Source organism: Cherax quadricarinatus, chromosome 79 (genome assembly GCF_038502225.1).
Source record: "Cherax quadricarinatus isolate ZL_2023a chromosome 79, ASM3850222v1, whole genome shotgun sequence".
Lineage (NCBI taxonomy): Eukaryota > Metazoa > Arthropoda > Malacostraca > Decapoda > Parastacidae > Cherax > Cherax quadricarinatus.
The window spans coordinates 19,206,794-19,232,681 of NC_091370.1; the positions used below are offsets into that span (position 1 = coordinate 19,206,794).

Below are 25,888 nucleotides of genomic sequence, written 5' to 3' on the forward strand. Positions count from 1 at the left end.
TGTGTCAATTCCCATTTTGAATTTGATTCCCCAAAATTTAATCCCACCCCTCTCCCGAACACCCTAACATTTACTTCTTTTACAACCCCATCTATAAATATATTAAACAACCATGGTGACATTACACATCCCTGTCTAAGACCTACTTTTACCGGGAAGTAATCTCCCTCTCTTCTACACACCCTAACCTGAGCCTCACTATCCTCATAAAAACTCTTTACAGCATTTAATAACTTACCACCTATTCCATATACTTGCAACATCTGCCACATTGCTCCCCTATCCACTCTATCATATGCCTTTTCTAAATCCATAAATGCAATAAAAACTTCCCTACCTTTATCTAAATACTGTTCACATATATGCTTCAATGTAAACACTTGATCTACACATCCCCTACCCACTCTGAAACCTCCTTGCTCATCCCCCATCCTACATTCTGTCTTACCTCTAATTCTTTCAATTATAACCCTACCGTACACTTTTCCTGGTATACTCAGTAAACTTATTCCTCTATAATTTTTACAATCTCTTTTGTCCCCTTTCCCTTTATATAAAGGGACTATACATGCTCTCTGCCAATCCCTAGGTACCTTCCCCTCTTTCATACATTTATTAAACAAAAGACCCCTCAAGGAAGGTTCCTTGATGTTGGTGAGGGGCTCTTGATTTAGAGAATTGGATCTGTGCTCCAGTTCCCCGAATTAAGCCTGAATGCCTTCCACATCCCCCCCCCCAGGCGCTGTATAATCCTCCGGGTTTAGCGCTTCCCCCTTGATTATAATAATAATAATTAAACAAAAGTACCAACCACTCCAACACTATATCCCCCCCTGCTTTTAACATTTCTTTCATGATCCCATCAGTTCCAGCTGCTTTACCCCCTTTCATTCTACGTAATGCCTCACGTACCTCCCCCACACTTACATTCTGCTCTTCTTCACTCCTAAAAGATGGTATACCTCCCTGGCCAGTGCATGAAATTACCGCCTCCCTTTCTTCCTCAACATTTAAAAGTTCTTCAAAATATTCTTGCCATCTACCTAATACCTCCCTCTCCCCATCTACTGACTCCCCTACTGTTTTTAACTGACAAATCCATACTTAGTGTAAATTACTTAGGATAACCCCAGAAAAGTCAGTGACTTATTTCCATTGGGGTCCTTGTGTGTTTATAAGCAGGTGAATGTGTTAATAATAATGTATTTATTGATAACTATGAAACCCTTAATGGTCAGGGTTTAATATGTTATAATAATAGTTTAGTACACAAAAAATGTGGAAGATTTTCTGCCAGATACCTATCAATAATATATTCACAAAGCACAACCTATTTTGGGACTTAGAGTTGCACCCTTAGGGGGCTGTTAAAAGGGCTCTTGATCCAAGGAACCGTAGTTAAAGTCTGAAGGGTCAACTCGAAGAAAAGTTAAAGTTTTTCTTGTGCTGCAGACTTTCTGAAGAATTTTGAAGAAAACACAAAAATTGTAGAATAAGCATTTATTGAGACAAAACTTTTCTTCCCTGAATGATATTAAATTTTTATGCGACTTGATAAAGCTCAGGTATGACAAAGTTTTATACAACAAAACATTGCATCAGTAAAAGTTTGTTCAGCAGCCTGTGTATTTTCTTCATTATTATCAACAGTACAGTGTTTAGATCCTACAAATTCAGTTTTAATTTCAGTCAGATGTATGTTCACTGTAAACTTATTACAGCACATTTTGCTTGCCAGGAACTCCTGGTGAGTGAAACTTATCCTAATGCTTCACATGCATCTGATTTATGCACGTTGGTAAAACATACCCCAAGTGTAACAAAACTGTGCTGAGAACCTCAGCGTGGCAAACCAGAACACTTTCTGTATCCTAGTGTATCCCTCCCTCAATCTTCCAATTCACTGATCCAGAATTTTTACTTTTTGTAATCTTTATTTTCAGAGGAAACACATTACACTTAATAAATCAGTGGGGTTTATACTGCATTATTGCATTCATGAATTATGTGATATGCATATTGTAGCTAAAATACCTCAAACTGCTCTGGCACATAGTATAGGGGGATCATACAGAGCCTGGGGAATGGGAGACAGTCAACTTTGATCAGGGAGAATGGTAGTAAAGCTGTTGGCATAGGCTGATACAAAGAATATCAGTTTGTTTGAATCCTTGATGGGTATATCATTATAATAATAATCAAAACTAAATGCTAAACCCACAAGGGTCATACAGTGCTGTTAATAGGATGAAATGTTGCGAATTATAACCTATCCTTCTGTGCATCCATACCTTGTACTCTGCATGAAACCTTGAGGACAGAGAGAGAGTACAGTTAGGTATTGTCTGTCTTGCACTTGGCAAACTGAGAATCAAGCCTCCATTTAATCCTCTGACCAAATAATTCACAAGGGTTTACAGCTTGGCATATTTTAATAGCATCAAACCCTTTCACTGCCTTTTCCTTGCCACAGGGTGACAGTGGTGGGCCACTGACGGAGCAAGTAGTGAGGAACGGCAGTGCCTGTGAGCACACAGTGGTGGGGGTGGTTAGCTTTGGCCAAGGCTACAACTACTCTCCCTGCGGCCTGATGGGCGTGTATACAAGAGTCTCCGCCTACCTCGACTGGATCACTGGCTTCATAGCACCCAACACCACCACCACCTACATGCCTGCAACCACCACCACCACAAGTACAACTACCACCATGACCCAGACGACTTCTACAAACTATCTTTATTTTCTTTAATTATAATCATAACTAAGTGCTAAACCCATTATTTTCTTTAGATTTCCCTAGCAATATATCTATTGAATTTATGTATTATAAATCGTCTTTATATACATGTATGTGAATGATGGTGAAAGTGTTTCTTTTTTTGGGTCACCCTGCCTCAGTGGGAGATGGCCATGTTGAAAGAAAAAAAAAATACCTACACATTATGTATGCATATCTATCTCATTTGCTTTCACAGTAAATTTACACATCCTCTTTAGTTATCCTCAGACATAGATAAAAAAAAATTAGATATTGTGGATCAAGAGCTTTATGGCACTTAATTAGTAAACGCTCTCTCAAGATTGCAATAATAATTACTGTGAAGAGGTGTAAGGTGACCACTGAATGTTACTGAAGTTTGTAGGTGCAGTATGTTAAGCCTGCATATAGTCAGGATGCAACTGTAATTAGTATGCACATACACTGGGAGGGACACAAGAAGTCCTGTCATTATATAAATTGGCCAATAATTTTAATTTTACATCAAAAGATTGCTAAACCTATTACTGCCATACAGTGCTGAAATATTGATGAATGATGGAATAATAATTCATCATCATCTTAGAGAAACTCTAAACCCATAAGATTTATTTAGCACCTCGGGAATGAGAGGTAATCAGGTTTGATCCAAGAAAATGGAGGGTACCTCCAATTCCTTGGCTCAAAGGCCCTTCACCAGTTTAAAAGATACCCTCCTTGAATGGAATGAAAAAACATCTTTGCCATTTGAACCTAAGAAAATATTGTACACTTGATCTGTACTCTAAGTGCTGGAGAGATTTTTCTTAAATATCAAGGCAAGCACTAAACTCATAGGGTAATACACTTGATCCATGGTGTGCTGAAGGTTTTTATTACTTATCAAGGTAAGGCAAGCACTAAACTCGTAGGATCATACAGCACAATTGGTCAAAAAACAATTTATCAACTCTTGCGCTCAAAAAATTGACTGATAAAGGTTCTCTGGCCTGGAACCTTGATGCTGGTGTGGGCTCTTGATCCAAAGGAATTTAACTTAGCTTCCTCAATTTTTGGACTGACCCTGAATGTCTTGTACTGCCCAGGCACTACACGATACATATGGGTTTTAGCAGTTCTTTTTGAATAAGAGGTTTATTATATTAATGGGGGAGCACTAAATCTTTAGGGGGTCATACAGCACCTGGGAATCTGAGACAATCAGGTTCGCTCCAAGAAAGTAAAGGGATGATAGGTCGAATCCCCTGAATCAAGAATATTTCACAAGCATCAAGATACTAACCACCCTTGAAAGGTCTTTACAAAGATGATTAATTGAAAAGCATTAGCAATATTCTTTAAGCAATGCTGCAAATAAATGTTTTCATTATTCTTCAAGCAATGCTGCAAAGTTTTTGCATCATTTAGCAACACTGCAATGTTTTTTTAAGCAACTCTGCAAACAAACAAAAAATAAGTGCACTTCATTGTTGACAAATACTAAATGAGTTTTATGTCTGGAACATGTATGGTTGATATGTCTGATACCAAAATAAAGAATACAAATGAACAATGTTTCATATGCTCCTCACTACAGCAACTTTCACACTTCCACCTGACAGAACCATTAAAGTACACATACATTATAATGAAAGTGAAGTCTTAATCTATAAAGGTCAGAAACTCCTGATTCTCCATTGTCACCACAATACAAAGGTCAAAAAGTCTTGTTTCTCCACAACACTTACCTACTACACCCATGTGCCCCTCAAGGAAGGTTCCTTGATGTTGGTGAGGGGCTCTTGATTTAGGGAATTGGATCTGTGCTCCAGTTCCCCAAATTGAGCCTGAATGCCTTCCACATCCCCCCCCCCCCCAGGCGCTGTATAATCCTCCGGGATTAGCGCTTCCCCCTTGATTATAATAATAATAATACACCCATGTGGATTTAACATGTTTTTTTGATTACAGTATACTAATAAAAATAACCTACTACACATCACCATTACAATACTCACCAGTACACTGACAAAAACTAAAAGAAACAATACAAATCACAAACATGACTGGAACAATTCATAACTAATCCCAAATGCACTGCATGCTAGTGGCTTTGTGCCTAACAATATTTTATTACATGTAAACTACATTATCTATATACTGCATAAAATTATTACTAAGCATACTGCATAAAAGCAATAAAATATTAGAATGTGAATTTAAATCCATCCTCAGACTAGAGATAAATCCTTAGGAAATGAATGGGTCTGTCATATGAAGATTTACCTACAATTAGTGTTTTAGTTGTGAACCAAAACACTAGACAACACAATTCACAAATAACTTGAAATGCATCATCAACAAAGATGCACAACTGTTGCAAATGTGTCTTCCTAATCAGCTTGTCAGTATTTTATACCATTTTCAATAACGTGACAATGGTCCAGGATGTTCAGAAAAGTTATCGTGGGTAATTTGTAAATTATTCTAGACATAGTATTGTACCCTATACCTCACTAGAAAGCACTTACCACTACTCCATCACGAGTCACTACACCAACATTAAAACTTGTCACCACTACAGTGGCGACCCATGTGGTGCTATATATCCCATGATCCAATCAAGGTAGGATGAGACACGAGTGTAGATGCCTCCAAATCCACAATCACCCCCGAAGCTCACTACACCCACCAGTGTCTGCTCACACACCTGCTTACCATCTACTGTGGCTCGATCGATGAGGGGGCCACCACTGTCACCCTGGGGAAGATTATTATTATAAGAACATAAGAAAGGACGAACACTGCAGCAGTCCTACTGGCCCATGCTAGGCAGATTTTTCTGAAACCCAAACCTGTTAACAAAAATATTTGCCCAACCCATTTTCAATGCTACCCAAGGAATTACCTTTGATAACCATGTAAACTTATGTACAAGTGTCATTCCACTCTAACCCCTCTCACTCATGTATTTATCTAACCTTTATTTGAAGCTACCCAAGCTTTTAGCTTTAATGACCTTACTAGGCAGACTGTTCCACTCTATCAACTACTCTATTTCCAAACCAATACGTTCCTATATCCTTTTTACATCTGAACTTATCCTACTTGAATCCAGTATTTTGTTTTTTTAACATGTCGGCCATTTCCTACCGAGGCAGGGTGACCCAAAAAGAAAGAAAAAACTTCCATTATTCAACACTTTCACCATCACTCGTACATAATCACTATCTTTACAGAGGCGCTCAGATACGACAATTTAGATCTTTCCAAACTTCCAATATCTCAAACCCCTCCTTTAAAGTGCAGGCATTGTACTTCCCATTTCCAAGACTCAAGTCATATTCATAGGAAAACACTAAACCCATAAGGTCATATGGCACCTGGATAATAGGTCTCAGGTTCAATCCAAGGGAAACAGTTCCAGTTCCTTGGATCAAGAGGCCTTCACCTTGACAGTAGAGGTGAAGCATGTTAGAAGGTACACATACTAATGCTGGGCTTCTGCCATGGGTCTAATGATAAAAGGTAAGAAAAGCAAATTTCATTTACTTTTAATATTTAGTCATGTTTCCAGGTGGTTTGATTACCAATTTCAAGCAGTTAGGCATAATCAAAGTTTTTTTTTTAAGTCCAGTTTTTAATTCAAATTATGGTACTCTTCACTTACTCCAAGGCTGAGAGACTGATTACCTCATCATTTGTATATACTAGTTCTAGTCTTCCCATTATGTCCTTTAATTTGTATTGATAAAGCCACTGGGTGGCAAAAAATCTTCAAATAAAGATACCTAGTTGTTACACACATGTTTAGTTCATCAAGTTTGTTTTAGTCCCCTGGGTCAAACATGGTACTGATATGATTTTTGGAATGGAGTTGTCATCTCTCTTCATTCCAACAATTTTTGCTGGAATCCAGGTGAGTTCTGTACCCACTGCATAACACTGATACTTTGGTACTATCTTGCAACCATTTCTTGACCAGTTTTGGGCATGTGGCATGGGACACTGTCTTAAGTGTGATGCCATAAATTATGTAAAATGTGAAATAATGTGCCTTAAGCACAGCTACTTAATGTACAGACTCAGCAGATAATGTTGCAACACATGCCAACCAACATTACGTATTTGCACACCTCAGCGTCAACAACTAGTTCAATCTCAATTTTTCAATACCTGGAGTTTACCTGGAGAGGGTTTCGGGGGTCAACGCCCCCGCGGCCCGGTCTGAGACCAGGCCTCGTGGTGGACCAGGGTCTGATCAACCAGGCTGTTACTGCTGGCCACACGCAAGCTGACGTACAAACCACAGCCCAGTTGGTCAGGTACTGACTTGAAGTGCCTGTCCAGTGCCTTCTTGAAGACAGCCAGGGGTCTATTGGTAATCCCCCTTATGTATGCTGGAAGGCAATTGAACAGTCTTGGGCCCCGGACACTTACTGTGTTGTCTCTCAGTGTACTCGTGGCACCCCTGCTTTTCATCGGGGGGAATGTTGCATCTCCTGCCGAGTCTATTGTTTAAGATGCTCTCCTCTCTATGCATTTCAGTAGGACTGCCTCTACCCTCAACAGGACTGCCTCTACCCTCAACAGGACTGCCTCTACCCTCAACAGGACTGCCTCTACCCTCAACAGGACTGCCTCTACCCTCAACAGGACTGCCTCTACCCTCAACAGGACTGCCTCTACCCTCAACAGGACTGCCTCTACCCTCAACAGGACTACCTCTACCCTCAACAGGACTACCTCTACCCTCAACAGGACTGCCTCTACCCTCAACAGGACTGCCTCTACCCTCAACAGGACTGCCTCTACCCTCAACAGGACTACCTCTACCCTCAACAGGACTACCTCTACCCTCAACAGGACTGCCTCTACCCTCGACAGCACTGCCTCCACCCTCAACAGCACTCACCCGACAAGAGTCGCGTCCATTGCCTCCAGCACATATCTGGTCAGACAGTATTCCACGGGGTGGACTGGTAGCTTTGGACCACTTAGCTTGGCACTTCAAATGGTTCTCTACTGGCACCAACACCTTCTGCAGGATATTCTCTGTCTCTCCAAAACCTGTGGACAAGGCGATGGGGTGAAATAGTGTTACCCCCTTGGAAAAATTAATATAATTAGTTGACAGCTCTATTATGCACCCCACATCCCTCCAGAGAGCAATAGTGAGAATACTAGAAGCTTGTAGTGCCAGAGTTAATTGTAATTAATTTTACAGAAAGATGAAATGACAAGCAATTAAATATGAAAACTTGATTAACAAGCACATGATATATCATTACCTTGTGTCTAATATACCACATGTATGACAATATTTAAAGACATGCAGGGTATTTGTACCCTGTGATTTGATTCCCAGGTGATATATAAAAGGTAGGGCATTGCATAGAGAAGAATTTTACCAAACTGAAAGAAGAATTCAACATAACTGAACGAAGTCAATAGTTGTGGACTGTATACCTTGATAGGTGTATCCCCAACCAGCAACAGTGAGCTCCTTGTCACCAAAGAGCTCAGTAGGGTTTGAATGCAAACAGGCAGGCAACACCCGTCTAGTCAGCACTGCCTGCAAAACAAGTTATTTCAGTCCTACACAGTGTCAAAGGCATCCTTTGACACTGCTCAAGGGTTAATGATCCAAGAAACTGAAGTTTACTCCCCTTCTTCAGATCAAACATGATTGCTTAACATTACCCAGGCGCTATATGACCCCTACGGGTTCAGCGCTTCCCCGTAATGATAACACTATCTTTGTTACACAAAACCTTATATGTTTCAGAAATATGGCTGAGATTTAGCAATTACTGAAACACTATATACCATATTGAAAAAGTATTTCTGATGGAATGTATTACTGTGAGAATATATACCTAGATGAAAAAACAAAAATAAAAAATTATATTTGGTGCAATATTAAAGAATGAGAGAACACCATATCACACCACCACAACATACCACAACACCGTAATGTCACACCACCTTCATAACACTATACCATAACACTACCATAGCACCCAATACCACACCATAACACTACACCATAATACCACCACAACCCCATGACACCACCATAATACCACAATGCACAACATAACACCACACTATTTCATCCAGGCATTGCATCAGAAACTCATCAGAGGTGTCCTGTGGTCTAAACTCCAGGTCCCAGGAGCTCACCGGAGTACGGAGTTTGAGTAAAGCAATGTCGTGGTATTTAACTTCTGTTCCGGCATATCCAGGGTGAATTATCTTCTCCACTTTTATGACCTGCTTGGTGGGTGCCGTCCTGGTGGTGTCCAAGTTGAGCTCGTTGGCATGAAGTAGAGATAGTGGGAAGGAACCGGATAGTCTGTCCTGCTGAGCCATCTCTGTGGTGGTAATATCATGTTCTCCTAGTGTGACCTCGATCTGCACAGCCAGACCGTAACTGGCGAGAATGGGTGTAATGAGATTAAGTTTATTTAAGTACAGGTACACAAACACGACATATAAAATACTGAGAGGAATTGACAAGGTGGACAGAGACAGAATGTTCCAGAGATGGGACACAGCAACAAGGGGAGACAGTTGGAAGTTGAAGACTCAGATGAATCACAGGGATGTTAGGAAGTATTTCTTCAGTCAGGAAGTGGAATAGTTTGGGAAGCGATGTAGTGGAGGCAGGATCCATTCATAGCTTTAAGCAGAGGTATGATAAAGCTCACGGTGCAGTGACCCAGTAGCGGCCAGTGAAGAGGCGGGGCCAGGAGCTATGAATCGACCCATGCAACCACAACTAGGTGAGTACAGTTACACAAATTATCATACAAATTAACATGTAAATCTTCTAGGATAACCTAAAAAAGTCAAAGTGACTTATTTTCATTGGCGAGTTGTCACTCTCACCAACCATAGGGTCCATACATAGCTTCAAGAAGAGGTACGATAGAGCTCTTGGAGCAGGGAGTGGACCTAGTAGCGACCAGCGAAGAGGCATGGTCAGGAGCTATAACTCAACCCCTGCAACCACAAATAGGTGAGTACTAGTTGTACAGGGTACGATGATGCCCACACGTGAAGACACACACACACACACACACACAACCACAAATAGGTGAGTACAAATAGGTGAGTACACACACACACACACACACACACACACACACACACACACACACACACACACACACACACACACACGGGCGCCTGGCAAACCTACGGACAGCGTTCCAATACCTCAGTAAGGATTCGTTCAAGACTCTGTATACCATTTACGTCAGGCCCATACTGGAGTATGAAGCACCAGTTTGGAATCCACACCTAGTCAAGCACGTCAAGAAATTAGAGAAAGTGCAAAGGTTTGCAACAAGACTAGTCCCAGAGCTACGGGGATTGTCCTACGAAGAAAGGTTGAGGGAAATCGGCCTGACGACACTGGAGGCCAGGAGGGTCAGGGGAGACATGATAACGACATATAAAATACTGCGCGGAATAGACGAGGTGGACAAAGACGGGATGTTCCAGAGAAGGGACACAGACACAAGAGGTCACAATTGGAAGTTGAAGACTCGGATGAATCAAAGGGATGTTAGGAAGTATTTCTTCAGTCATAGAGTAGTCAAGCCATGGAATAGCCTAGAAAGTGAAGTAGTGGAGGCGGGAACCATACATAGTTTTAAGGCGAGGTATGATAAAGCTCATGGAGCAGGGAGAGAGAGGACCTAGTAGCAATCAGTGAAGAGGCGGGGCCAGGAGCTATGAATCGACCCCTGCAACCACAAATAGGTGAGTACAAATAGGTGAGTACACACACACACACACACACACACAGTTATTAAACTTAATAAAAGTTTTGCAATGGGTATCTTCTTTAGCCCAACGAGACATAGTACTAATTATTGCACGGTGAAGCAAGGTTGGCAAGCAAGTCTGTGTTGCACGTGGTCTCTTGTTGTCTCTATTAGGTGTTGCACGTGGTCTCTTGTATCTATTAGGTGTTGCAGTGGTCTCTTGTTGTCTCTATTAGGTGTTGCAGTGGTCTCTAGCTATCTGCATTAGGTGTTGCTCGTGGTCTCTAGTTGTCTGCATTAGGTGTTGCACGTGGTCTCTAGTTGTCTGCATTAGGTGTTGCACGTGGTCTCTAGTTGTCTGTATTAGGTGTTGCAGTGGTCTCTAGTTGTCTGCATTAGGTGTTGCACGTGGTCTCTAGTTGTCTGCATTAGGTGTTGCACGTGGTCTCTGGTTCTTTGTATTAGGACTGAAGAAGCTACACGTGGAGAAATATTTTCCTTAATAAATGTTATAACTGTATGTAGATGTCATTTACACACAATCTCTGTTTTCTTTCACATTCGCACACTCGATATCTCTTTCACACTGTGCAACACCATTATGGAATCCACACCTGATTAATTGCGTCACTAAGCTGGTAAAGTGCTGAGGTCTACAACGAGACTTGTTCAAGAGCTAAGATATGTAAAGTAAAAGGACACAAGTGCAACTAATGTGACATTTATTGTGGCAACGTTTCACTCTTCAGGAGCTTTATCAAGCCACAATAAATGTCACATTAGTTGCACTTGTGTCCTTTTACTTTACATATTGTCGGTAATTCTACCAACTTTATTACAGCTAAGATATATAAGCTTTGAAGAAAGCTTAACTAAACTCAACATGACATTAGAGGACCGAAAGACCAGGAGTGACATGATGTGCAAAATACTGAGAGGAACTGATAAAGTGGACAGGGACAGTGTGTTCGAGAGGCGGGAATCAAGTACACGAGGGCAAGGCTAGAAGTTAAGGTAGATTAGTCGCAGGGATGTTAAGAAATACTTATTCAGCCTTAGTAGCCCGGCAATGGAATGACTTAGATAGAAAGGTGGTAGAAGTAGGATCCATACATGGTTTTAAGAACAGGTATGACAGGACTTACATAGGAGAATCAGTAGCGGCCTGTGCAGAGTTAAGGCCAGGAGCCGAGACTCGACCTCTGCAACCACTTACAGGTGAATACATATAGTCTAGTACTAACGTACACTTTTACCTATATTCTCTTCCTCCACGGTACGCCCCCCTCCTTGCCCCCCCCTCTCCCTCTCTCTGACACACACATGCTCTTGCGCTCACCAACACACTTGCATAATAATTTATTTCACACACACACACACACACACACACACACAAAGGTTAAGGGAAATCGGTCTGACAACACTGGAGGACAGGAGGGTCAGGGGAGACATGATAACGACATACAAAATACTGCGTGGAATAGACAAGGTGGACAAAGACAGGATATTCCAGAGATGGGACACAGAAACAAGGGGTCACAATTGGAAGCAGAAGACTCAGATGAGTCAAAGGGATGTTAGGAAGTATTTCTTCAGTCATAGAGTAGTTAGGAAGTGGAATAGTCTGCCAAGCGATGTAGTGGAGGCAGGAACTATACATAGTTTTAAGACGAGGTATGATAAAGCTCATGGAGCAGGGGGAGAGAGGACGTAGTAGCGGTCGGTGAAGAGGCGGGGGCAGGAGCTGAGTCTCGCCCCTTGCAACCACAATTAGGTGAGTACACACGCACACGCACGCACGCACACACACACACACACACACACACACACACACACACACACACACACACACACACACACACACACACTTCCGGAGCTAAGGGGAATGTCCTATGAGGAAAGATTAAGGGAAATCGGCCTGACCACACTGGAGGACAGGAGGGTCAGGGGAGACATGATAACGACATATAAAATACTGCGTGGAATAGACAAGGTGGACAAAGACAGGATGTTCCAGGGAGGGGACACAGAAACAAGAGGCCACAATTGGAAGTTGAAGACACAAATGAGTCAGAGAGATAGTAGGAAGTATTTCTTCAGTCATAGAGTTGTAAGGCAGTGGAATAGCCTAGAAAATGACGTAGTGGAGGCAGGAACCATACACAGTTTTAAGACGAGGTTTGATAAAGCTCATGGAGCGGGGAGAGAGAGGGCCTAGTAGCAACCGGTGAAGAGGCGGGGCCAGGAGCTAGGACTCGACCCCTGCAACCACAAATAGGTAAATAGGTGAGTACACGCACGCACGCACGCACACACACACACACTGCAAGAAGGCCTTCGACACAGTTCCTCACAAGAGGTTACTGCAAAAGCTAGAGGATCAGGCACACATAACAGGAAAGGCACTGCAATGGATCAGAGAATATCTGACAGGGAGGCAACAACGAGTTATGGTACGCGACGAGGTGTCAGAGTGGGCGCCTGTGACAAGCGGGGTTCCACAGGGGTCAGTCCTAGGACCTGTGCTGTTCTTGGTATATGTGAACGACATAACGGAAGGGATAGACTCAGAAGTGTCCTTGTTTGCAGATGATGCGAAGTTAATGAGAAGAATCAAATCGGATGAGGATCAGGCAGGACTACAAAGAGACCTGGACAGGCTACAAGCCTGGTCCAGCAACTGGCTCCTTGAATTTAACCCTGCCAAATGCAAAGTCATGAAGATTGGGGAAGGGCAAAGAAGACCGCAGACACAGTATAGTTTAGATGGCCAAAGACTGCAAACCTCACTAAAGGAAAAAGATCTGGGGGTGAGTATAACACCGAGCATATCTCCTGAGGCGCACATCAATCAGATAACTGCTGCAGCATATGGGCGCCTGGCAAACCTACGGATAGCGTTCCGATACCTCAGTCAGGATTCGTTCAAGACTCTGTATACCATTTACGTCAGGCCCATACTGGAGTATGCAGCACCAGTTTGGAATCCACACCTAGTCAAGCACGTCAAGAAATTAGAGAAAGTGCAAAGGTTTGCAACAAGACTAGTCCCAGAGCTACGGGGATTGTCCTACGAAGAAAGGTTGAGGGAAATCGGCCTGACGACACTGGAGGACAGGAGGGTCAGGGGAGACATGATAACGACATATAAAATACTGCGCGGAATAGACAAGGTAGACAAAGACGGGATGTTCCAGAGAAGGGACACACACACAAGAGGTCACAATTGGAAGTTGAAGACTCAGATGAATCAAAGAGATGTTAGGAAGTATTTCTTCAGTCACAGAGTAGTCAGGCCGTGGAATAGCCTAGAAAGTGACGTAGTGGAGGCGGGAACCATACATAGTTTTAAGGCGAGGTATGATAGAGCTCATGGGGCAGGGAGAGAGAGGACCTAGTAGCGATCACTATGACAAAGTCCTAGATGCACTAGAAGACAAAAAAAATGCAGATGTAATATATAGACTTTGCAAAAGCCTTCGACAAGTGTGACCATGGCGTAATAGCGCACAAAATGCGTGCTAAAGGAATAACAGGAAAAGTCGGTCGATGGATCTATAATTTCCTCACTAACAGAACACAGAGAGTAGTCGTCAACAGAGTAAAGTCCGAGGCAGCTACGGTGAAAAGCTCTGTTCCACAAGGCACAGTACTCGCTCCCATCTTGTTCCTCATCTTTATATCCGACATAGACAAGGATGTCAGCCACAGCACCGTGTCTTCCTTTGCAGATGACACCCGAATCTGCATGACAGTGTCCTCCATTGCAGACACTGCAAGGCTCCAGGCGGACATCAACCAAATCTTTCAGTGGGCTGCAGAAAACAATATGAAGTTCAACGATGAGAAATTTCAATTACTCAGATATGGTAAACACGAGGAAATTAAATCTTCATCAGAGTACAAAACAAATTCTGGCCACAAAATAGAGCGAAACACCAACGTCAAAGACCTGGGAGTGATCATGTCGGAGGATCTCACCTTCAAGGACCATAACATTGTATCAATCGCATCTACTAGAAAAATGACAGGATGGATAATGAGAACCTTCAAAACTAGGGAGGCCAAGCCCATGATGACACTCTTCAGGTCACTTGTTCTATCTAGGTTGGAATATTGCTGCACACTAACAGCACCTTTCAAGGCAGGTGAAATTGCTGACCTAGAAAATGTACAGAGAACCTTCACGGCGCGCATAACGGAGATAAATCACCTCAATTACTGGGAGCGCTTGAGGTTCCTAAACCTGTATTCCCTGGAACACAGGCGGGAGAGATACATGATTATATACACCTGGAAAATCCTAGAGGGACTAGTACCGAACTTGCACACGAAAATCACTCACTACGAAAGCAAAAGACTTGGCAGACGATGCAACATCCCCCCAATGAAAAGCAGGGGTGTCACTAGCACGTTAAGAGACCATACAATAAGTGTCAGGGGCCCGAGACTGTTCAACTGCCTCCCAGCATACATAAGGGGGATTACCAACAGACCCCTGGCAGTCTTCAAGCTGGCACTGGACAAGCACCTAAAGTCGGTTCCTGACCAGCCGGGCTGTGGCTCGTACGTTGGTTTGCGTGCAGCAACAGCCTGGTTGATCAGGCTCTGATCCACCAGGAGGCCTGGTCACAGACCGGGCCGCGGGGGCGTTGACCCCCGGAACTCTCTCCAGGTAAATCAGCGAAGAGGCGGGCCAGGAGCTGTGAATCGACCCCTGCAACCACAAATAGGTGAGTACACACACACACACACTGGTGAGTAACAGTAAGAGTTGAGAGGAACAAAGCTAGTTAGTACAATGGACACACAATGAGTTTTTACGGTTATTGCGCACATAATGCACCTTCATTATATAATTCATCGGAAAAATGATCTCATATATGAAACAGCATACGTCTAAATACAGGAAATCCCTGTATTACATAGTTTAGGTTCTTGAAAACAGATACATATTGAGAAAAGAAGGAAATCAACATCTGTAGCTCTCCCTGATTCCTCATTTAATATTCATATGTCTAATACAGTGGGAGAGTTGAGGGGTAATCACAGGCTGAGATAACCGATAAAGTCGATGTGAGGTGGCAAATGCATGTTAGTAATAAGGAATTTGCGTGATGTGGGAGTGATGAACAGGGGTGTACACGTCAGGTGGACCTGTAGGACGCGGTAAAGAAACTACGGTATGGGTAGGGTGTGAACCCATCCGTACCCACCGTGTTATTACGATTTCACTAGTCACAGAAGTGGTAAAGCTTTCAATGTATGAGGGGTGGTATCATACTACTGGGATGCTGATGAAAGGGCAGGTTGTTTTCAGATTCATGAGATATGTTTGTGGGTTCTGATTTAGACAAGGGCCCTGTTTTGTTCTCTAGTCTGAAGGAGGGTTTGGTGAGATTCATTTCTAATTGTGCCTTTTCAAGATGTGCCATTATGCCTGCATGTGTATTTCTGCTGTAGTTGTACTAGTTTAAATTCCTGATATCCAAAGACTAGTCTGGGAAGGGAAAGGGAAGGGGATGGAGGGTCTTAAGGGTTATGAAATCGTGGAAAGATCAATAAAGGTGCCACGTGGTGAAGAGGTGGGAATTTCACTGTATAAGGGTTAAAGAAATTGAGAGAATAGGACAGACACCTTATGGTCAGGCGGCTGGCAGTGTGTGGAGTATGTCAGGGAAAATCAGAATTTGTGATGAAGCATGACAAAAGCACTCTGCTATGAAATACGAGAGGAAAGCATTGTGGGTGATTGAAAATGGCAGGAAAAACCATTGTGTGAATTTAGGACAAAAAAAATTGTGAGAAGAAAACAATCATGTGTGATGGTATATGATAGGAAAACCATTTTGGGTGGAATATAATAGGAAAACTATACTAATAGACGAAGTATGACAGGAAAAACATCCCACAAGTTTTACCAAAAAATTTACCTTTGTAAACAGTGAGCAGCAGTGAGCACAAAGTGAGGAGAGATCAGAGTGCCTCCACAAAAATAAACGACATTATTCCCTGTTTTGGTGCTCAGGAGGGCCTGTGGAAAGACAATGTTTATGCATGTAAATTGTGTACACATACGCTTTTATTACGGTACATAGATGTATTAGTAATACATATATAAGGTGCGTTACTGATGCTACAAGGGGAGGTTTTTCGTCTTGTGTGATTTTTCTTCTCATTTTATTTTATATATATATATATATATATATATATATATATATATATATATATATATATATATATATATATATATATATATATATATATATATATATATATGCAAAACAACCACTGTGAAAGAATAGAGAAATTCCAAGCGCTTTCGTGACTACTCACATTATCAAGGAACTATCATAGTTCCTTGATAATGTGAGTAGTCACGAAATCACTTGGAATTTCTCTATTCTTTCACAGCGGTTGTTTTGCATATTCTGAAATCACCTGTTTACTGTGAACTTATTGCATATATATATATATATATATATATATATATATATATATATATATATATATATATATATATATATATATATATATTTATATATATTTATTTTGTTTTTCAACAAGTCGGTCGTCTCCCACCGAGGCAGGGTGACCCAAAAAAGAAAGAAAATCCCCAAAAAGAAAATACTTTCATCATCATTCAACACTTTCACCACACTCACACATTATCACTGCTTTTGCAGAGGTGCTCAGAATACAACAGTTTAAAAGCATATACGTATAAAGATACACAACATATCCCTCCAAACTGCCAATATCCCAAACTCCTCCTTTAAAGTGCAGGCATTGTACTTCCCATTTCCAGGACTCAAGTCCGACTATATGAAAATAACCGGTTTCCCTGAATCCCTTCACTAAATATTACCCTGCTCACACTCCAACAGATCGTCAGGTCCCAAGTACCATTCGTCTCCATTCACTCCTAACACGCTCACGCACGCTTGCTGGAAGTCCAAGCCCCTCGCCCACAAAACCTCCTTTACCCCCTCTTTCCAACCCTTTCGAGGACGACCCCTACCCCTCTTTCCTTCCCCTATAGATTTATATGCTTTCCATGTCATTCTACTTTGATCCATTCTCTCTAAATGACCAAACCACCTCAACAACCCCTCTTCTGCCCTCTGACTAATGCTTTTATTAACTCCACACCTTCTCCTAATTTCCACACTCCGAATTTTCTGCATAATATTTACACCACACATTGCCCTTAGACAGGACATCTCCACTGCCTCCAACCGTCTCCTCGCTGCTGCATTTACCATCCAAGCTTCACATCCATATAAGAGTGTTGGTACTACTATACTTTCATACATTCCCTTCTTTGCCTCCATAGATAACGTTTTTTGACTCCACATATACCTCAATGCACCACTCACCTTTTTTCCCTCATCAATTCTATGATTAACCTCATCCTTTATAAATCCATCCGCCGACACGTCAACTCCCAAGTATCTGAAAACATTCACTTCTTCCATATTCCTCCTCCCCAATTTGATATCCAATTTTTCTTTATCTAAATCATTTGATACCCTCATCACCTTACTCTTTTCTATGTTCACTTTCAACTTTCTACCTTTACACACATTCCCAAACTCATCCACTAACCTTTGCAATTTTTCTTTAGAATCTCCCATAAGCACAGTATCATCAGCAAAAAGTAACTGTGTCAATTCCCATTTTGAATTTGATTCCCCATAATTTAATCCCACCCCTCTCCCGAACACCCTAGCATTTACTTCTTTTACAACCCCATCTATAAATATATTAAACAACCATTGTGACATTACACATCCCTGTCTAAGACCTACTTTTACCGGGAAGTATTCTCTCTCTCTTCTACACACCCTAACCTGAGCCTCACTATCCTCATAAAAGCTCTTTACAGCATTTAGATCATTTGCTTGGATTACCATTTCCGAATTAATGACAGGCATAATTCTTCAGCACATGTCTGTTCTGTGGCTTAGACCACCACTTGTCACACAGGAAATGGACCAGTGAAATTTGCTTATAAGTGAAAAGCGGCTACTACCCTATGTTGTATATATTAAAATGGCATTTGTAGTGACAAAGAGAAGGGAAATTTAGTGATTTAGTAATTTAAAAAAGAAATCATTTAAGACGTGGATGATAATCACTCAGTTTTTTTTTGGGGGGGATAATAAAAGATACTTCCAGAAATAGGACAGTGTTACATTGAAGTGTCGTCAATCAATGTGCTACTTACAATGAGTACAAACCAGCGTTACTAACAACGAGTACAAACCAGTGTTACCTACAATGGGAGGCAGTTCACCCAGCTTTGCGTTTCCACCACCGAAAATGAGCGGAGTTTCCTGAACACACTCGCCATTATCCCGTCGCCAGAACTGTCTCCACGACCTGCAAACTATAACCTACACTTACTTCATCTTATTACATATTATCTTATTATACACTAGCTTATTACACAATGTTATCTGGAACTTCAGTTATTTGCTTAGGTTAACGTTTATTACTGCACGAGGGTCATTAAAGCTAAAATTTACTATCAAGAAAACTGCAATTCACAAAATAGTGAGTAACCTGAAGAAGAAAAAGAAAAAGAAGGGGAGAACTACTTTCATCCTAATGAATTATTATAATCAAGGGGGAAGCGCTAAACCCGGAGGATTATACAGCGCCTGGGGGGGGGGGATGTGGAAGGCATTCAGGCTTAATTCGGGGAACTGGAGCACAGATCCAATTCCCTAAATCAAGAGCCCCTCACCAACATCAAGGAACCTTCCTTGAGGGGTCATCCTAATGAAGACCATTTAATCCAAGGATGAAGCTACCTTCCTCTTCCTCGGATCAAAATTATATTCGATTTCCCAGATGCTGAGTGACCCTTACGTGTTTAGCGGTTCTCACCGATGATGATAATAAAAATACAGAACCACTAACACTTGTGAATAACTCTAAGCTTTCTAGGTTTAAAGACTATCGACTGCACGAGGGTTATTTACGGCAGCACTCCGACTGAACAATTAGTAACCTAGTGACTACCTTTAGACTTATGAAAGGTATTAAAATATTTTCATTGTCTGATTGACTGGTTCTCTAAGTCTGACTGTCTGGCTCTGACCGGTTAAAAGCAAAGGTACCTGGTATGATACTGATGAAATGTAGAACAAACACACGAATGTAAAACTACATTTTATTTAAAACTCTACTGGACTGATAAATCCCTCAACGGGCGAAACGTCTCCCAATAAAATGAATATTTACCACAAGTAAAATAAATGTTCATCTAGCAGCAAGTAGGTACCTGAGTGTTAGCCGACTGGTGTGGGAGACATCCTGGGGAACAAGATTGATTAAGTTGCCCGAAATGCTCTCCATAACCAAGGGCTTTCTATACAATATGTCAGTCATGTCAGCTACATCTGTATAAGTTTCATCATGGACCTGTAAAAATAATTATTATTAACTCACGTTCATCAGCGATGCGGCGTGGCTTGCGACAACACACATAGATCTTGGAGTCTCTTTTTAAGCAGAGTTTAACTTTACCATCTCTCCTCACCACGCCACCGTCCTGCAGACAAGACTCGACCTCTTCACACCGACCCATGACATCCCCGCCCATTTTACACGGGTCACCGGGGAAACCATTGCCTTCCACAGCTGAAAAAGAATGAACATTCATTAGAAATGACAATTTAATGTTTAGGAGCGTGGAAAGTAATAGGTTCGATCCAAGGAAGGGAAAATCAGATCCAATTTGTTATATCAAGAGCCCCTCACCGGCTTCCCTGAGGGATACATGTGTGCATCCATGCATATACAACACACACACGTACACACAAAGCACATAGGGAAACAGATACATAGACAAAATACAGTAGCTGTACTATCAGTACGTAAGGATATCCGGCAGGTCACGTGTGTTTATCATTAGTGTGACATCTCATATAAATAAGAAAACAGGAGCACTGCTTGGGTCTGCTGGCCCATGCTAGGCAGGTCCAACTCATATTCACCCACGCCCATTCTTAAAACTACACAAGATTTTCGCTTCAATGAAGCTACTCGGGAGTTTGTTCCACTCATCAATAATTATATTATCAAACCAGTTTATGTTGGTTCCCACAGCGCTGCCACTCAACACTCGCTCTGTCAGACCCCTCAAGGAAGGTTCCTTGATGTTGGTGAGGGGCTCTTGATTTAGGGAATTGGATCTGTGCTCCAGTTCCCTGAATTAAGCCTGAATGCCTTCCACATCCCCCCCCAGGCGCTGTATAATCCTCCGGGTTTAGCGCTTCCCCCTTGATTATAATAATAATAATAAGAGAGTAGCTTCAAGGTTCTTAATTACATGCAACTCTTCATACGGGTAATTAATTTTTTACGGAATAAACCTTGATAACTGATACCGACAAATTGGTTTATAAAAACACCTGAGCAAACACTAGCACATATTAGAAAACGTTTCGTCCTGGGATCTTGACCACTTCTAACAAACGATATATAGAAGCGGGGTATGAATGACATTTTCAAGTCATTGTGTCACTCACGTCACACTCAGCCTATATATACTGTTAACTTTTTGGTCCCAAGACCGAAAGGTTTTCAAATAAATATGTCCTAGTGTATGCTCAGGTATCTTTTTAATTTTTTTTAACCCTGTCATTTTTTTTTTCAATAGATTTTGCACTCTGAAAAATCTATTGGACATAATGACCAGAATTACATCACATTTTCTATCCCTCCTACTAGGAGAGGCTTAACTATCCATGATGTTAGTAAATATAAGAGATTTCGTTCGGATTTTTAACCCCGGAGGGTTAGCCACCCAGGATAACCCAAGAAAGTCAGTGCGTCATCGAGGACTGTCTAACTTATTTCCATTGGGGTCCTTAATCTTGTCCCCCAGGATGCGACCCACACCAGTCGACTAACACCCAGGTACCTATTTGCTGCTAGGTGAACAGGACAACAGGTGTAAGGAAACGTGTCGAAATGTTTCCACCCGCCGGGAATCGAACCCGGGCCCTCCGTGTGTGAAGCGGGAGCTTTAGCCACCAGGCCACCGGGCCACATTAAACATATAAACCATATAAACATTATTATTTAACCAGATTAATAATATGCACTTTTGTGCCTAGTATTTATTTATTTATTTATTAATTTGAACATGATACAGAGAAGTACGTATATTTATATATTGTTTTCGGTATTTAATTTTCACGAAAATATACAAATATTTGGATGGAAACAGATGTAACAAAGGGTACTGTATGGCGTAGACAAAAGATGGTTAAAAAAAAAAGAAATAGGAAAAGATTTTTGTATCCAGTTACACCTTAATGAGCCTTGATGAAGCCTCATTAAGTCATAATAAAAGGTTTACATTTTCCTGCATGCGTTTCTTCTTAATCAGGTAAAACAAAAGAACCAATTACTTACTTACAGCGCCACCTCCATGAAGTTGTAACGAAATTACGAACAACAATACAAGAGAGAAGTTGTTCATGACGGATCTCAGAGAGACGTTCACCTGAGACTGACCTGCCAGTATATTGTGTTGCTGCTCTCGTACCTCACTCACTCTATTGTTGTACCTCAACTATTATTGTACTTCAAGCACTGTATTGTTGTACCTCAAGCACTGTATTGTTGTACCTCAAGCACTGTATTGTTGTACCTCAAGCACTGTATTGTTGTACCTCAAGCACTGTACTTTTGTATCTCAAGCACCGTATTGTTGTACCTCAAGCACTGTATTTTTGTACCTCAACTATTATTGTACTTCAAGCACTGTATTGTTGTACCTCAAGCACTGTATTGTTGTACCTTAAGCACTATATTGTTGTACCTCATGCACTGTATTGTTGTACCTCAAGCACTGTATTGTTGTATCTCAAGCACTGTATTGTTGTACCTCAAGCACTGTACTTTTGTATCTCAAGCACCGTATTGTTGTACCTCAAGCACTGTATTGTTGTACCTCAAGCACTGTATTGTTGTATCTCAAGCACTGTATTGTTGTACCTCAAGCACTGTACTGTTGTATCTCAAGCACTGTATTGTTGTACCTCAATCACTGTATTGTTGTACCTCAAGCACTGTATTGTTGTACCTCAAGCACTGTACTTTTGTATCTCAAGCACCGTATTGTTGTACCTCAAGCACTGTATTTTTGTACCTCAACTATTATTGTACTTCAAGCACTGTATTGTTGTACCTCAAGCACTGTATTGTTGTACCTCAAGCACTGTATTGTTGTACCTCAAGCACTGTATTGTTGTATCTCAAGCACTGTATTGTTGTATCTCAAGCACTGTATTGTTGTACCTCAAGCACTGTATTGTTGTACCTCAAGCACTGTATTGTTGTACCTCAAGCACTGTATTGTTGTACCTCAAGCACTGTATTGCTGTACCTCAAGCACTGTTGTTGCACATCAACTACTCTTGTTGAACAGCAACCACTGTTGTTGCACATCAACAACTGTTGTTGAACATCAACCACTGTTGTTGCACATCAACCACTGTTGCTGCACATCATCAACCACTGCTGTTGAACATCAACCACTGTTGTTGCACATCAACCAATGTTGTTGCACATCAACCACTGTTGTTGAACATCAAACATTGTTGTTGCACATCAACCACTATTGTTGAACATCAACCACTGTTGTTGCACATCAACCACTGTTGTTGAACATCAACCATTGTTGTTGCACATCAACCACTGTTGTTGAACATCAACCACTGTTGTTGCACATCAACCACTGTTGTTGAAAATCAACCACTGTTGTTGCACATCAACCACTGTTGTTGAACATCAACCACTGCTGTTGAACATCAACCACTGTTGTTGCACATCAACCACTGTTGCTGCACATCAACTACTGTTGTTGCACATCAACCACTGTTGTTGAACATCAACCATTGTTGTTGAACATCAACCACTGTTGTTGCACATCAACCACTGTTGTTGAACATCAACCACTGTTGTTGCACATCAACCATTGTTGTTGCACATCAACTACTGTTGTTGCACATCAACCACTGTTGTTGCACATCAACCACTGTTGTTGCACATCAACCACTATTGTTGAACATCAACCACTGTTGTTGCACATCAACCACTGTTGTTGCACATCAACCACTGCTGTTGCACATCAACCACTGTTGTTGCACACCAACCACTGTTGTTGCACATCAACCACTGTTGTTGAACAACCATTGTTGTTGCACATCAACCATTGTTGTTGCACATCAACCATTGTTGTTGCACATCAACTACTGTTGTTGCACATCAACCACTATTGTTGAACATCAACCACTGTTGTTGCACATCAACCACTATTGTTGAACATCAACCACTGTTGTTGCACATCAACCACTATTGTTGAACATCAACCACTGTTGTTGCACATCAACCACTGTTGTTGAACATCAATCACTGTTGTTGCACATCAACCACTATTGTTGAACATCAACCACTGTTGTTGCACATCAACCACTGTTGTTGAACATCAACCACTATTGTTGAACATCAACCACTGTTGTTGCACATCAACCACTATTGTTGAATATCAACCACTGTTGTTGCACATCAACCACTATTGTTGAACATCAACCATTGTTGTTGCACATCAACCACTGTTGTTGAACATCAATCACTGTTGTTGCACATCAACCACTATTGTTGAACATCAACCACTGTTGTTGCACATCAACCACTATTGTTGAACATCAACCATTGTTGTTGCACATCAACCACTGTTGTTGAACATCAATCACTGTTGTTGCACATCAACCACTATTGTTGAACATCAACCACTGTTGTTGCACATCAACCACTATTGTTGAACATCAACCACTGTTGTTGCACATCAACCACTATTGTTGAACATCAACCACTGTTGTTGAACATCAATCACTGTTGTTGCACATCAACCACTATTGTTGAACATCAACCACTGTTGTTGCACATCAACCACTGTTGTTGAACATCAACCACTATTGTTGAACATCAACCACTGTTGTTGCACATCAACCACTATTGTTGAATATCAACCACTGTTGTTGCACATCAACCACTATTGTTGAACATCAACCATTGTTGTTGCACATCAACCACTGTTGTTGAACATCAATCACTGTTGTTGCACATCAACCACTATTGTTGAACATCAACCACTGTTGTTGCACATCAACCACTATTGTTGAACATCAACCATTGTTGTTGCACATCAACCACTGTTGTTGAACATCAATCACTGTTGTTGCACATCAACCACTATTGTTGAACATCAACCACTGTTGTTGCACATCAACCACTATTGTTGAACATCAACCATTGTTGTTGCACATCAACCACTGTTGTTGAACATCAATCACTGTTGTTGCACCCTTCTCCTGCATTATTCTTACCGAGACCTGGCTAAAACAGGACACAATAGATATCTACCCTCTACCAGGATACACAGCAATCCACAACTGCAGACCATACCAAGTTGGGGGTGGTATTGCAATCTATTACTCTAACCAATTATCTTGTATCAGCACCAATTGCTTTAGTGATGAATATGGAGAATACATTTTTGCTAATTTTACTGTATAAAACCTTAAGACGCCTATAACAATCGGTGCCATTTACCGGATACCCCACACTAACATCCCAAACTTCAGTGAGAAATTAAAGGCACTAACAACAAACAGACAAATGAATAAGCACCACCTTCTCTTAGCTGGAGACTTCAACATCAACCTTGGCCTACTAGATGATCAGCCTGTAACTGATTTCTTCAACAATATGAACAACACACTTCTCGTACCAAAAATAACTAAACCAACCAGGCTCACTGAAACAAGTGCAACCATAATAGACCACATATGGACCAATATACTAGCCCCCCTTAAATCAGGGATAATCACAGATAGCACTACAGACCACTACCCTACCTTCCTCTTGACAAACATTAGTAAACCACCACTTGAATACAACAAAGTCTCATTTAGACTCCATGATGAGGCCTCAATAAGGAAGTTCACAGCTGACCTAGAGACTGTTGACTGGCCTACAGAATTCTCCAAGGCCAATGGTATTGGCGACTGGACAGACATTTTTCTTAACAAACTAATTAGACTATACAACAAACATTGTCCTATAAAAACGAAACAGATCACAAACAAACGGCTTGGTTGCCCATGGCTAACCAGCACCATTCTGAAATCCATTGACAAGAAACACCAATATGAAAAGCAATATAGACAGGGCTTAATACACAAAGATATTCTTAAACACTATTCATCAGTCCTCACCAAAGTAATAAAGAAAGCCAAACAACTATACTACTCCAGTAGATTCACAGACACTAGATGAGATATAAAAA

At 41.4% G+C, this 25,888-nt stretch overlaps 2 protein-coding genes across 3 annotated transcripts in view; one reads left to right on the forward strand and one right to left on the reverse strand.

Annotated features, from left to right (window-relative positions):
* The window catches only part of LOC128702807 (trypsin 3A1-like), a 28,405-nt gene extending 24,095 nt beyond the window's left edge, over positions 1 to 4,310 (forward strand). For both annotated transcript variants that reach the window (XM_070102036.1, XM_070102037.1), the window contains one exon: positions 2,474 to 4,310. In XM_070102036.1, the coding sequence (XP_069958137.1) occupies positions 2,474 to 2,749 (276 nt within the window). In that variant the 3' untranslated portion in view covers positions 2,750 to 4,310. The remainder of the gene's footprint in view (positions 1 to 2,473) is intronic.
* Positions 1,486 to 22,090, reverse strand: LOC128702698 (chymotrypsin-like protease CTRL-1). The gene is made up of 8 exons (XM_053797102.2): positions 21,949 to 22,090; positions 19,975 to 20,166; positions 18,798 to 18,907; positions 16,449 to 16,549; positions 8,924 to 9,173; positions 8,207 to 8,312; positions 7,653 to 7,807; positions 1,486 to 5,498 (listed from the first exon to the last, which is right to left on the reverse strand). Exons 1-8 carry the CDS (start codon positions 22,013 to 22,015, stop codon positions 5,316 to 5,318), a joined length of 1,164 nt encoding a protein of 387 aa, XP_053653077.2. The 5' UTR covers positions 22,016 to 22,090; the 3' UTR covers positions 1,486 to 5,315.
* Between the last annotated feature and the right edge of the window lie 3,798 nt (positions 22,091 to 25,888).

What these genes read in the sequence shown, in the direction of transcription:
- LOC128702698 (XM_053797102.2), bottom strand. Translation starts at nt 22,015, where the DNA reads ATGAACAACTTCTCTCTTGTATTGTTGTTCGTAATTTCGTTACAACTT. An exon ending in TCATGGAGGTGGCGCTGTAA is followed by an intron (nt 20,167 to 21,948) that starts GTAAGTAATTGG and finishes ATTCTTTTTCAG; the next exon opens with CTGTGGAAGGCAATGGTTTC. An exon ending in TTGGGGATACACCTATCAAG is followed by an intron (nt 7,808 to 8,206) that starts GTATACAGTCCA and finishes CCTTGTCCACAG; the next exon opens with GTTTTGGAGAGACAGAGAAT.